Source organism: Mustela putorius, unplaced genomic scaffold, assembly GCF_011764305.1.
Source record: "Mustela putorius furo isolate JIRA1106 unplaced genomic scaffold, ASM1176430v1.1 tig00003944_pilon_pilon_pilon, whole genome shotgun sequence".
Lineage (NCBI taxonomy): Eukaryota > Metazoa > Chordata > Mammalia > Carnivora > Mustelidae > Mustela > Mustela putorius.
The window spans coordinates 5,270,010-5,283,468 of record NW_025422088.1 but is presented as its reverse complement, the minus strand read 5'-3'; the positions used below and the strand labels follow the sequence as shown (position 1 = coordinate 5,283,468).

At 39.9% G+C, this 13,459-nt stretch overlaps 1 protein-coding gene and 1 pseudogene across 23 annotated transcripts in view; one reads left to right on the top strand and one right to left on the bottom strand.

Annotated features, from left to right (window-relative positions):
• KDM4C (lysine demethylase 4C) overlaps positions 1 to 13,459 on the top strand; it is a 510,087-nt gene that overhangs the window by 40,027 nt on the left and 456,601 nt on the right. For all 23 annotated transcript variants that reach the window (XR_006603630.1, XR_006603631.1, XR_006603632.1 and 20 more), the window contains one exon: positions 4,199 to 4,374. Coding sequence is in view for 19 of the 23 variants with exons in the window: in XM_045069842.1 (XP_044925777.1) it covers positions 4,199 to 4,374 (176 nt within the window). In the remaining 4 variants the exon portion in view is untranslated. The remainder of the gene's footprint in view (positions 1 to 4,198; positions 4,375 to 13,459) is intronic.
• LOC106004305 lies at positions 7,713 to 10,384 on the bottom strand (annotated as a pseudogene).

Genomic DNA, 13,459 nt, shown 5'->3' with positions numbered 1-13,459 from the left:
TGAGTGGAGGAAAGTTGGGGGTAACTGGTTGTCCCCTTCTCTGGGCTTTGAATGCAGCCCTTTGTCTTGCTCTTCTCCCCTTTTGTTCCTTGAAAACATAGATTTTACTCTGTTCCACTGAGATTATGGAGTGTGCTGTGGTAGGGTGTCACGTTTAGTAACACGGGAAGGGAAAGCAGCACACATCTTCCCAAGGGTACACCTGTGCCGCTGCTGGCATTCTGTAACAGAATGAGGTTAATGAGAACCACAATTAGTTTTCTGAATGTTGAACAAAACACACCTGAGTCTAGACTTTTTTTTTTTAAGATTTTTATTTATTTATTTGACAGAAATCACAAGTAGGCAGAGAGGCAGGCAGAGAGAGAGGAGGAAGGTGTCTCCCTGAGGAGGAGAGAGACCGATGTGGGGCTCGATCCCAGGACCCCGGGATCATGACCTGAGCTGAAGGCAGAGGCTTTAACCTACTGAACCACCCAGGCACCCCAGACTTTTTTTTTTGAATGAGATTTATTGACAAAGTTGGAGATACTCATTTATTCAGTCTCATGATAATTTTTTTTTTTGCTTCTACTAGGAATACAATGAACTCGTTTTTTGTTGTTGTTGTTTGTTTGTTTTGTTTTCTTTTGTTTCTTGTGGGTTTTTTGGGCCATTTTTGTTACCTTTCACAGTAAGTCACATAAGGTCAGTTTCACCTACTTTGCCTTTTTTTCCTGGAATTTGCAGCAAGAGCAAATGTATAAAATTGCACAAATCAAGTTGTCAAAATTAAAACTGTATTAATGCTGCTAGTTTGCTTTGAGAGTAAGCCCTGGGGACAGAACCACCCACGAGACTCTTTGTTAATGCACCATTTGATGAATTGGTCTTAATTTATGATTTGGAGAAGAGGGTTGAGTAGTTCCAGTAGTAGTGACTTTGGCCTTAGATTATAGTCTGTCTTTTTTTTTTTTTAATGAACATTTTTTAAGATTTATACTTTAGATTTAACTTTTATTTCCATAATGAGAGATTTGACCCCAAACTTTCTATCTAAAAGGTAGTTGTGAAGTTTGCAAATTGAAGATTCACAGTCTCTTTAAATGTAAAATTTACATTGTTTTTGTGGAGAAAGATTATGAGGAAAATTTATTACATATGAAGTGGGTAAAATTATTACATGACAGTAATCTGGACATAGACTGTCCTGGGCCATAGGTTATGCACATTACATAGTTTTGTGAATAGCCTGGAGAGTATAGACAGTGATCTATGTCCTCAAGGTTCATGAAGAAAGATTACAAGATGCACTGCTCTTCCTCTTATTCCTTCTTCCTCAGTATTTAGATGGTGATAATAGCAACTTATTTCAAGGTAAGTAGGGCAAATACAGGTTTCAGTCAGAAATTTTCTTTTGAGTATAAGGCTCAGGCTGGGATTGGGGAAATGGTGATACAAAATAAAATGTTTGTTTTTATTTTGATACAATAAGAAGGTAAACTTTAGGAGGAATGGGTTACCTTTAGTTAGAGTCATTTTATGTAAAAGTTTAATTTTGGAATCTTTTAAAGTCCTAAGTATCTTGTGCTTCTATTTCCTGCCATTTCCTATGTAAGAAAATCTGAGATTTAAAATTACAGTCCAAAAATAAGATTTTTATTATAGACCTGAAGTTAACAAATTTTTAAAGTTCTGTCTGAACACTTTTATCAAAAGTAAATGAACACATACATGAAATATTTATAAAGATAATGTTTAATTTTCATAAATTTGTTATATTCATTGCTTCTCTAAATTTAGAAGAGAAAATTGCTACAAAACTTTTTTCACAGATAGGAAAATATTCAACTCAAAATATATTAATTTTGATTATAGATATATTTGTTTCTAAACAATGGCCTGAATCAATCCATGTTTCAGTTTTTTGGATTATTTGCACTTATTTCTGATGAAGAGCAAGTTAGTATTTACAACCTTTTCCCCCCTTTCAATATGTCCTGAAGACAATTTGGTGTGTTTATCCATATGCATTTGTTACAATTATCCAAATTCTTTTAAAGTATTGAGTATGTGTTTTAAACAGCATATAATATGATTGTATCTATTCTCATTTTAAACTAACATACCTTGGTGGAAATAAAATGTGAAATATCTCCATATCGCTGATGAAAATTAAATTAAATTTAGAATTGACAGCTCACTTTTCTTTTTCATAGTCTTTCAATCTACATTTGACTATCATTACACAACCTCTAAGAAAGGCTAAAATTTAAATGATCGACAATATAAAGTAATGATGAATATGGGGAGCCCAAGAAAAAGACTGCATACATTGCTGGTGGCAATGTGAAATGGTACAACCACTTTGACAAACATTCAGTAATAACTATTAAATTTGATCTATACATATCCTGCATCCCATAATTTCACTGTTGGGAGTGTCCATAGATATGTGTTTATTTTAGAGAACGGTGTGCTTATATGCAGCAGAAAATGCACACAACAATATTAATAGCAGTGTTATTTGCAAAGTAACAGAATAATCAGAAATAATAAACAAAATAATCAGAAAAAAACAAGTGAGCATTAAATGGTTCCCCATTTATGAATAAATATTTGTATGAAGGAGTACAGTAGGAGTATCAGTGAACTTCAGCTATATAGACCATCATATTTGAATCTCAGAGAAATACTGAATGAAACATAAAAGATAAACCTCAAAGAAGATGTGTATATATGGATTATATTATGTATATTTCCATTCATTTTAAAAACCGGTGCTAGGGATGCATACTCAGGCACCCAATAAAATCATATAAACCCTAGTAGGGAAATGCATACCGTAAATGCTGTGATAATACGTACCATAAATGCTGTGATTGGGCAAGAGATAAATGTGTTTGGAGGGCACATGTGGTACTCTGGTGTAGCTTTATAATTCACAGTTACATATTTGTAATCATGCATTTATTGAAGTGTGCTATCTATATTTTGCAATTAATTTTTTAAAGTTTTTCTTAAGAAATTGAAACAGTTTCTAAAGGTAAATATATTCCAGCTGTAAATCATGACTTAATAACTTTGTCCCTTCTAATTTTTAATCATAAGCGTATATGTTTTTGGTCTGACTGTTTATTGATCTTTTCACTGTTAATAATTAAGTGTTTAAATACTGTTGGTAAATTGGGCATACGGGTGGCTCAGGGGGTTAAGCTTCTGCCTTTGGCTCAGGTCATGATCTCAGGGTCCTGGGATCCAGGCCCCACCTCGAGCTCTTTGCTCAGTGGGGAGCCTGGTTCCCTCTCTCTCTCTGCCTGCCTCTCTGCCTACTTGTGATCTCTGTCTGTCAAGTAAATAAATAAAATCTTAAAAAAAAAATACTGTTGGAAAAGAGTGGTATGCTGAACAACCTCATACAGGAACAAAAACATTGATAATGTATGACTCTTTTCGACTTCCTGTTCAATGATGACATGTTGGTAAGCTCAAATTAGCCGAGATGGGTGTAGTTACATCATGGAAATAGGCGAGAGTTACAAATTCAAGGTTTTCTCCATCTTCCCAGAAAACTGATTGTTAAACATTTACTAGCACACCACTCTGCTATTTGCCATGTTGTGTGAGAGATATTTAAAAAAAAATACTGACTGGGCGCCTCGGTGGCTCAGTGGGTTAAGCCGCTGCCTTCGGCTCAGGTCATGATCTCAGGGTCCTGGGATCGAGTCCCGTGTCGGGCTCTCTGCTCAGCAGGGAGCCTGCTTCCCTCTCTCTCTCTCTGCCTGCCTCTCCATCTACTTGTGATTTCTCTCTGTCAAATAAATAAATAAAATCTTAAAAAAAAATACTGACTAAACATATATTTGCTTATTTTTTTATTGTATTAATATAAGCACGATTGAACTTCAAGTTATTTTGTGTGTCTTTCAATTTTACTTTTAAAATTGAGAGGCTACTAGTATCAGCTAAAAAATAAGTTAATAAAAGTACTGTTTGGAATAATGCTCAATAAATTTTGTTGTTAAAAAAAAGTCAAAGTAAGGTGATTATTTAGGAGAATACAAGGCATTTCCCTTACTCTGAATCTTCACAGTTCTTCTACACATTTGTTATAGAAATGCTGAGAAATTCTTCATTTCTCTTCTGTTGGAATATCAAAGCTAAATGACTACCTGGAATATTTTCTGGATAATATTTTATTTTATTATTTTATTTTTAGGTGATTCCTCCTCGGGAATGGAAGCCACGGCAGTGCTATGATGACATTGATAATTTGCTTATTCCAGCACCGATTCAGCAGATGGTCACTGGGCAGTCAGGACTCTTCACTCAATACAACATCCAGAAAAAAGCCATGACAGTGAAGGAGTTCAGGCAGCTGGCTAACAGTGGCAAGTGAGTGCATACACTTTGCTATTTTTGCTTTTGAAGATATACATGAACATGGTAAGAAATCAAGTAGACAGAGGAGCTTGTGATGAGAAGTAGGAGTCTCCTGCATATCTTCTTTCAGTTTTCGTTTAAGAGTTTCTGTTTTCTGTTCTTCATGTGGTTGTGTGCTTATATTTAGCTTACCACTAAGGAAGTTATTTCTCATTTTATCATCTTAGTCATATCTGTAAATGGTTTTTTTCTTTTAGTTGCCATGAGTATTTTTGATTTTACACATGATTCACATTTGTTTGGCAAATTTTCTTTGTACACAAAGTTTAAGTCTTTTTTTTTTCAGCTCTGGGGTAAACTTTTTTTTTTTCTTGGCTGATAGGACTTTTAACACCCATGCTCCTCAGCACCTTTTATCCTGCCCATGCAGTGACAGCATAGTCCAAAAGGTGCTATGGCCATAGGGGTTGGAGAGTCACTTTACATTTTGGGCTGGAGGAGTAAGGGGCTTGGGGATACTCTACCAACAACGCTTTACGAGCAAGAGGCCATGACATCTCAGCCCCCAAGCCTGCATCCTGGTGGGAGGTGGCAGTGGCTCTTCCCAGCTCTCCATACCTGAGAGGAACAGGGCCAGATGGGGTAAACCACAGGCCCCTAGCTCCACTGATGGTAGCTCCCAATCCTGGCTCCTTCTCAAGGCATAATCCTAGCTCCTATCACAGGACAGGAGAGGTCTCTGCCCTCCTTGGTCCTCAGTGTTAGGCTGAGCCCTCTATACTAGTCAGACAGAGGCAAAGCTGGAAGCAGCAGCAGTGGCAGAAAAAGGAGCAGGCACTGAGTCTGGTGGGTTGTTGGCCAGCAGCACAGGGCCAGAGGCTCTCCTGAAATCAGTGCAGGCTATCTGTCCTTACAACTCTGGGGCTGGCCACAATGTGGGTGTAGTTGGCTGTAACAGGTACTTGGACACCTTTCTTTCTGGATGCTAGCTGATAACTTGTCTTTGGTTGCTGTCCACTCCTTGGCATCAAAATACCAGATAGTGATGGCATACCTGGTGGCATCGGCTGGTTCCACCTCATGGAGGTTCCACTGATCCGGCCAGAAAATGAGCAGCCCATCAAGGAGTGGCTTGATGTTGGTTGCTATAGGCCAGTCTTCTGGGGAGATTGGCAGCAGGCTGCTATGCACCTTGATGTCCCAGTTCTGATTTAGGTAATAGATAGAGGTGATACAGTGTCCATTGCTGTGGGGATTGACTGTATGCCTTACGTACCCCAGCCTATTGCCTGAGTAAGACACCACCATGGCCTTGGTGTGCCCATTGATGACATAGCCACCCAGCACCCAGTGCAGTGGTGGATCGCAGCATCCACATGGATCATGAGGACCCCAGTGCTTCAGCAGCTGAACTGACGGAGGCAGTGGCTGTTCATGATAGTAACGTCTTCATCCCCTGGGCATGGAGGGTATGGCCTGGGCCTGTAATGCCACCCTCCTCTGCCTCTGCCTCCTGCACTTTATGCAGCTGGGGGCAAGGCAGCTGTGCCTGGCATGGGGCAGGGTGAGACACTGCGGACAGCAGAGGCTCTTCTTGAACTTTCAGTGTGCTCACTGGTCCCCAAGTCCCATGCTGCCTTTGGGGCTTGGGAAAGGACCTGTCAGATTGGTGAGCTTTTTCCTCTGCCCTTTACACCTTTGGTTGTGCCAGCCTCCAGTGCTGCACAGCACACAATACCCCTGGCAGTGTTTAAGTCTCAAATGATAAATTACATATTTGGAAGATGAGTAATTTGAAAAGGAAATCCTTGAAAGATTTGAAGGGCTACCATATTGTAATTATACCTATTGCCGTGTAACAAATTACCCCAAACCTTATAGCTTAAATCAACAAGCATTTATTTAATATCTCAGCTTCTGTAGTCAGGAATCTGGGAGTGATTTAGCTGGGTGGCTGTGGCTCAGGTCCTCAAGATGTCAGGGGGAGCTGCTGCCATCTGAAGGCTTGACTGTGACTGGAAAAGCCTTTACTAAGATAGTTCCCCATACGTGGCTGTTGGCTTGAGTCCTGGGTTCCTTGCCTCATGGATTGCTTCTCATGTTGTGGCAACCTGCTTCTTCCAGAGCAAATGATCCTAGAGAGTAACCAAGATGGAAGCCACAGTATCTCTTTATGATCTGTTTTTTGACTGTCGCTTCTGCCATATTCCATTTGTTACAAGCTGGTTGCAAAGGGCAGCCCATAGTCAGGGGGTAAGAATTAAGCTCTACTTCTTGAAGGGAGGAGTGAGTATTAAAGAATTTGTGAATATATTTAGAAACTATCACATGGAAGGCCTGGGTGGCTCAGTTGGTTGAACGTCTACCTTTGGCTCAGGTCATGATCCCGGGGCCCTGGGATCAACCCCTGTGTCTGGCTTTCTGCTTGGTGGGGAGCCTACTTCTCCCTCTTCCTGCCACTCCCTCTGCTTGTGTTCTTGCTCTCTGTCTGACAAATAAATAAAATCTTTAAAAAAGAATAGAGACCATCACAGTTGTTATTATAAATTACCTTTCTTTTTAAAGATTTATTTAATTAGAGAGAGTGAGAGCGAGCATGTGTGCATGAGTTGGGATGGGGGCAGAGAGAGGGAGAGAGGGAGAGAAGCAGACTCCCCACTGAATGCAGAGCTAGTCACGGGGCTATCATGATCTGAGGACCCCAAGCTCATGATTTAAGCCAAAACCAAGAGTCAGATGCTTAACTGACTGAGCCACCCAGACATCCCTTTAAATTACCTTTTTTTTTTTTTAAAGATTTTATTTATTTGTCAGAGAGAGAGTGAGCACAGGCAGACAGAGTAGCAGGCAGAGGCAAAGGGAGAAGCAGGCTCCCTGCCAAGCAAGGAAGCCCAATGTGGGACTCGATCTCAGGATGCTGGGATCATGACCTGAGCCAAATGCAGCGGCTTAACCAACTGAGCCACCCAGGCATCCCATAAATTACCTTTTTAAAAAAATGTTTCTGATATGGTAGTTAAGGCTCAAGACCAAAACATTAATTAGGAAAAAAAAACTAAAACCTCAAATCAGCCAATGTGCTGATCAACAAACATCACCATCTAAATTCCCTGGGTAAGCTCTTTGGATGAATTTAGTTGATATGTTTTTGAAATTTTAAATTTATATTTGACATAGTCAGTACTTGATGGTTGAAGAATCTTAATTCTGTGTGTAAAGTTTCAGCTATGGAACACTGTGTCTATTCCAAAGGAATTGGAAGTTTTATATGTATATATTTTTGACTTTTACAAACTGTTTATTTACCGTCAACTTTATTTCCATTTTGTTTGCCTTTCTGGAAGAGAAGCTTAAGACCACTCAGTGGTGTTCCTACCCATTCAGTGGTCTGAGCAGCGGGAGCTGCAGACCAGTCTTCAGTAGCAGACTGAGCACTCCGGTCTTCAGTAGGGAACTGCTAAATAAGAACAGAGAGCGCCTATTCACCTTCAGAGTAGTCTGTGACTTCATGTGGAGTAGCAGTGAATCCAGGAGCTGGAGCAGTCCATTTACCCTGAAATTCCTCTTTGGTCACAGCCTTTTCCACAGTGGCCTGCTCTTTTCAATCTCTTCAGAATCTCTGTAGAAGTAGAGATCAGGCATGACCTCCCATGGGTAATGGTGCCATGCATGTGCAGAACTTCCCTGGCAGCATCCACCACCTCAGACCCACTGAGTGAGCTCCCTTGTTGCAAGAGATGGCAATGTCCACACAACACAGAGGTGTTGGTAGGTAGGTTACGCAGAGTGGTGGTAGGTAGGTTAACATATGACAGCTCTGTAAGAGGCTGGTCTTCAGCCCTGGGATCAGTAACCACTAGAAGTCTCAGCTCTTGGAAGCCTGGCTGGTCTGGTTAGGAAAGGTTTCGGGAGCGAAGCGACTGGCAACAGGAGTGGGTCCAGTAGCAGCAGCAAATTTGAGCACAGCTCCCTAGCCAATATTCCTGGACGATATGACACTGACATCAGCTGGGTTTTCAGTGGCAATAGCGGCATGAGCTGCCAGCAGAAACTTCTCCCAGGATCTCTTCAGTTTTAGGATATAGATGCCATCACTTTTCCTTTTGTAGATGTACTATTCATTTGGAAGTCAAGGTTGGTACCACGTAAGTGGGTTCCTGCTGCAAGGAATTTGAGGACATCTTCCTCCTTCATTTGCAGAACATCAAGAGCTCCGGATATTGTGAAAATTTCCCTTTAAGTTGCGGCAGGAAGGCAAAACACATCATATGAACCCTTCCCTGGGTAGCGTGGAAAAAGGCTTTTAAAAAAAATTATTAACATATAATGTATTATTTGTTTCAGGGGTGTAGGTCTATGATTCATCAGTCTTACACAATAGATAGCGCTCACCACAATGCATACCCTCCCTAATGTCCGTCACCCAGCCATCCCATTCCTCCCAACCCTCAGTCTGTTTCCTGAGATTAAGAATCTCTTATGGTTTGTCGCCCTCTCTGGTTTTGTCTTGTTTCATTTTTTCCTCTCCTATGATCCTCTGTCTTGTTTCTCAAATTCCACATATCAGTGAGATCATATGGAAATTGTCTTTCTCTGATTGAATTATTTTGCTTAGCATAATACCCTCTAGTTCCATCCACGTTGTTGCAAATGGCAAGATTTCATTTTTCGATGGCTGCATAATATTCCAGTGTGTGTGTGTGTGTGTGTGTGTGTGTACCACTCTTCTTTATCCATTAATCTGTCAATGGACATCTGGGTTCTTTCTATTGTTTGGCTATTGTGGACATTGCTGCTGTCAGCATTGGGGTGCAGGTGCCCCTTCGTATCACTACATTTGTATTTTTGGGGTAAATACCCAGTAGTGCAGTTGCTGGGTCATAGGGTAGCTCTATTTTTACCTTTTTGAGGAAACTCCATGCTGTTTTCTAGAGTGGCTGCACCAGCTTATGTTCCCACAAACACTGTAGGAGGGTTCCCCTTTGTCCACATTCTCACCAGCATCTGTTATTTCCTGACTTATTAATTTTAGCCATTCTGACTGGTGTGAGGTGGTTTCTCATTGTGGTTTTGATTTGTATTTCCCTGAAGCTGAGCGATGGTGAGTACTTTTTCATTTGTCTATTGGCCATTTGGATGTCTTCTTTGCAGAAATGTCTGTTCATGTCTTCTGCCCATTTCTTTCTTCTTTTTTTTTTTTTTTTAAATATTTTATTTATTTGACAGAGAGAAACTAGGCAGAGAGGCAGGCAGAGAAAGAGGAGGAAGCAGGCTCCCTGTGGAGCAGAGAGCCCGATGTGGGGCTCTATCCCAGGACCCTGGGATCATGACCTGAGCCGAAGGCAGAGGCTTTAACCCACTGAGCCACCCAGGCGCCCCTGCCCATTTCTTGATTGGATTATTTGTTCTTCAGGTGTTAAGTTTGATAAGTTCTTCATAGATTTTGGATACTGGTCCTTTATCTGGTATGTCATTTGTAAATATCTTCTACCATTCTATTGGTTGTTATCTTTTGGTTTTGTTGACTGTTTAAAGCTTGTAATCTTGATAAAGTGCCAATAGTGTCAAAAAGTGTCACTAGTGTCAATAAAGTGCCAAATAAATAAAAAAGATTTTATTTATTTATTTGACACACATAGAGAGAGAGAGCATGCCAGTAGTTCATTTTTGCCCTTGCTTCCTGTTCTTTGGTGATGTGACTAGGAAGAAGTTGCTGCAGCTGAAGTCAAAAAGGTTGTTCCCTCTGTTCTCCTCACGGATTTTGGTGGATTTCTGTCTCACATTGAGGTCTTTCATCCATTTTGAGTCTATTTTTGGTCCAGTTTCATTCTTCTGCATGTGGCTATCCAATTTTCCTAACACCATTTTTTGAAGAGACTGATGTTTTTTTTCCATTGGATATTCTTTCCCGCTTTGTGGAAGATTAGTTGACCATAGAGTTGAGGGTCTATTACTGGGCTCTCTATTCTGTTCCATTGATCTATGTGTCTGTTTTTGCACCGTACCATACTTTCTTGATCATTACAGCTTTGATATAGAGGTTGAAGTCTGGAATTGTGATGCACAAGATTTGGTTTTCTTTTTCAACATTCTTCTGGCTATTTGGGAGTCTTTTCTGGTTCCATACAAATTTTAGGATTATTTGTCCCATTCCTGTGAAAAAAGTTGGTGGTATTTTGATAGGGATTGCATTAAATCTGTAGATTTCTCTAGGTAGCATAGACATATTAACAATATTTGTTCTTCCAGTCCATGAGTGTAGAATGTTTTTCCATTTCTTTGTGTCTTTCTCAGTTTCTTTTATGAGAGTTCTGTAGTTTTCTAAGTACAGATTTTTTGCCTCCTTGGTATCTTATAGTTTGGGGTATAACTGTAAGTGATATTGACTCCTTAATTTTTCTTTCTTCTTTCTTGTTGTTGGGCTATAGAAATGCAGCTGATTTCTGTGCATTGATTTTATATCCTGACACTTTACTGAATTCTTGTATGAATTCTACCAATTTTGGGGTGGAATAGTTTGGGTTTTCCACATAAAGTATTATATCATCTGCAGAGAGTAAGAATTTGACTTTGTCTTTGCCCATATGGATGCCTTTTATTTCTTTTTGTTGTCTGATTGCTGAGGCTAGGACTGCTAGTATATTGAATATCAGCAGTGATAATAGACATTAGGAAAAGCTCCAGGTTTCCTCATTGAGAATGACATTCAGTGTGGGTTTTTCATAGATGGCTTTGATGATATTGAGGTTTTTATCCTCTGTGCCTATAGTGTGAAGAGTTTTAATCAAGAAAGAATGCTGTACTTTGTTAAATGCTTTTTTCTGCATCTGTTAAGAGTATCCTATGGCTCTTGTTCCTTCTTTTATTAATTTATTGTATCACATTGATTGTGGGTGTTGAACCAGCCTTGCAGCCCAAGAATAAATCCCACTGGGTCGTGGTGAATAATCCTTTTAATGTACTGTCAGATTCTGTTGGCTAGGATTTTGGTGATCATTTTTGCATCCATGTTCATCAGGACATTTGTCTGTAATTCTCCTTTTTGATTGTGTCTTTGGTTTTGGGATTAAGGTAATGCTGGCCTCATAAAATGAGTTTGGTAGTATTCCTTTCATTTCTGTTTTTTGGACCAGTTTCGGGAGAATAGGTATTAATTCTTCTTTAAATGTTTGTAGAATTTCCCTGGGAAACCGTCTGGTCCGGGCTCTTGTTTGTTGTGAGATTTTTTTTTTTTTAAAAGGTAGAGGTTTCTCATATTATTATTATTTTTTAAAAGATTTTATTTATTTGTCAGAGAGAGAGCAAGCGAGAGCGAGCACAGTCAGACAGAGTGGAAGGCAGAGTCAGAGGGAGAAGCGGGCTCCCTGCGGAGCAAGGAGCCCGATGTGGGACTCGATCCCAGGACGCTGGGATCATGACCTGAGCCAAAGGCAGCTGCTTAACCAACAGCCACCCAGGCGTCCCTGTTGTGAGATTCTTGATTGCTGCTTCAATTTCCTTACTGTTTATGGGTCTGTTCATGTTTTCTGTTTCTTCCTGGTTCAGTTTTGGTAGTTTATAGGTCTCTAGAAATGCATCCCTTTTGTCCAGATTGTCTCATTTGCTGGTGAATGGTTGCTCAAAATGTGTTCTTATAATTGATTGTATTTCTTTGGTGTTGGTTGTGATCTCTCTTCTTTTGTTCATAATTTTAATTATTTGGGTCCTTTTTTCTTTTCGATAAATCTCACTAGGGGTTTATCAATCTTACTAATTCTTTCAAAGAACCAGCTCCTAGTTTCTTTGGTCTACTGTTCTTTTGGTTTCTATTTCATTGATTTCTGCTCTAATCTTTATTATTTCTCTTCCCTTTCTGGGTTTAGGCCTTATTTGCTGTTCTTTCTCCAGCTCCTTTAAGTGTAGGGTTAGGTTGTGTATTTGAAACATTCCTTGTCTTTTGAGAAGGGCTTGCATTGCCATACAAGTCCTCTTCGGACTGCCTTTGCTGCATTCCAGAGATTTTGAACAGTTATGTTTTCATTATCATTGGTTTCCATGAATTTTTAAAATTCTTCATTAATTTCCTGGTCTACCCATTCATTCTTTAGTAGGATGCTCTTTAGCCTCCATGTATTTGAGCTCTTTCTAACTTTTGTCTTGTGTTGAGTTCACATTTCAAAGCATTGTGGTCCAGAAATATTCAGGAAATGATTCCAGTCTTTTGGTACCATTTGAGACCTGACCTGTGACCCAGGATATGATCTATTCTGGAGAATGTTCCATGTGCACTAGAGAAGAATGTATATTCTGTTGCTTTTGGATGGAATGATCTGAATATATCTGTGATGTCCATCTGATCCAGTGTGTCATTTTTTTTTTTAATTAAAAGATTTTATTTGACAGCGAGAGAGAGATCACAAGTAGGCAGAGAGGCAGGCAGAGAGAGAGAGGGAAGCAGGCTCCTGCTGAGCAGATAGCCTGATGTGGGGCTCGATCCCAGTACCCTAAGATCATGACCTGAGCCGAAGGCAGAGGCCCAACCCACTGAGCCATCCAGTCGCCCCCAGTGTGGCATTTAAAGCCCTTATTTCCTTGTTGATCTTTTGCTTAGATGATCTGTCCATTTTAGTGAGGAGGGGATGTTAAAGTCCCCTACTATTATTATATTATTGTTGATGTGTTTCTTTGAAGTTGTCATTAATTGACTTACATAATTGGCTGCTCCCATGTTAGGGGCATAGATCTTTAAAATTGTTAGATCTTCTTGTTGGACAGATCCTTTAAGTATGATATGGTGTCTTTCCTCATCTCTTATTATGTTTTTGGCTTAAAATCTAATTTGTCCGATACAAGGATTGTCCCCTGCCCCCAGCTTTCTTTTGATGTCCATTAGCATGGTAAATGGTTTTCCGCCCCCCTCACTTTAAATCTGGAGGTGTCTTTGGCTCTAAAATGAGCCTCTTGCAGACAGCATATGGATGGGTCCTGCTTTTTTTATCCAGTCTGATACTCTGTGTCTTTTGATTGGGGTATTTAGTCCATTTACATTCAGGGTAACTATTGGAAGATATGAATTTAGTGCAAATGTATTGCCTGTAAGGGACTGTTACTGTGTATT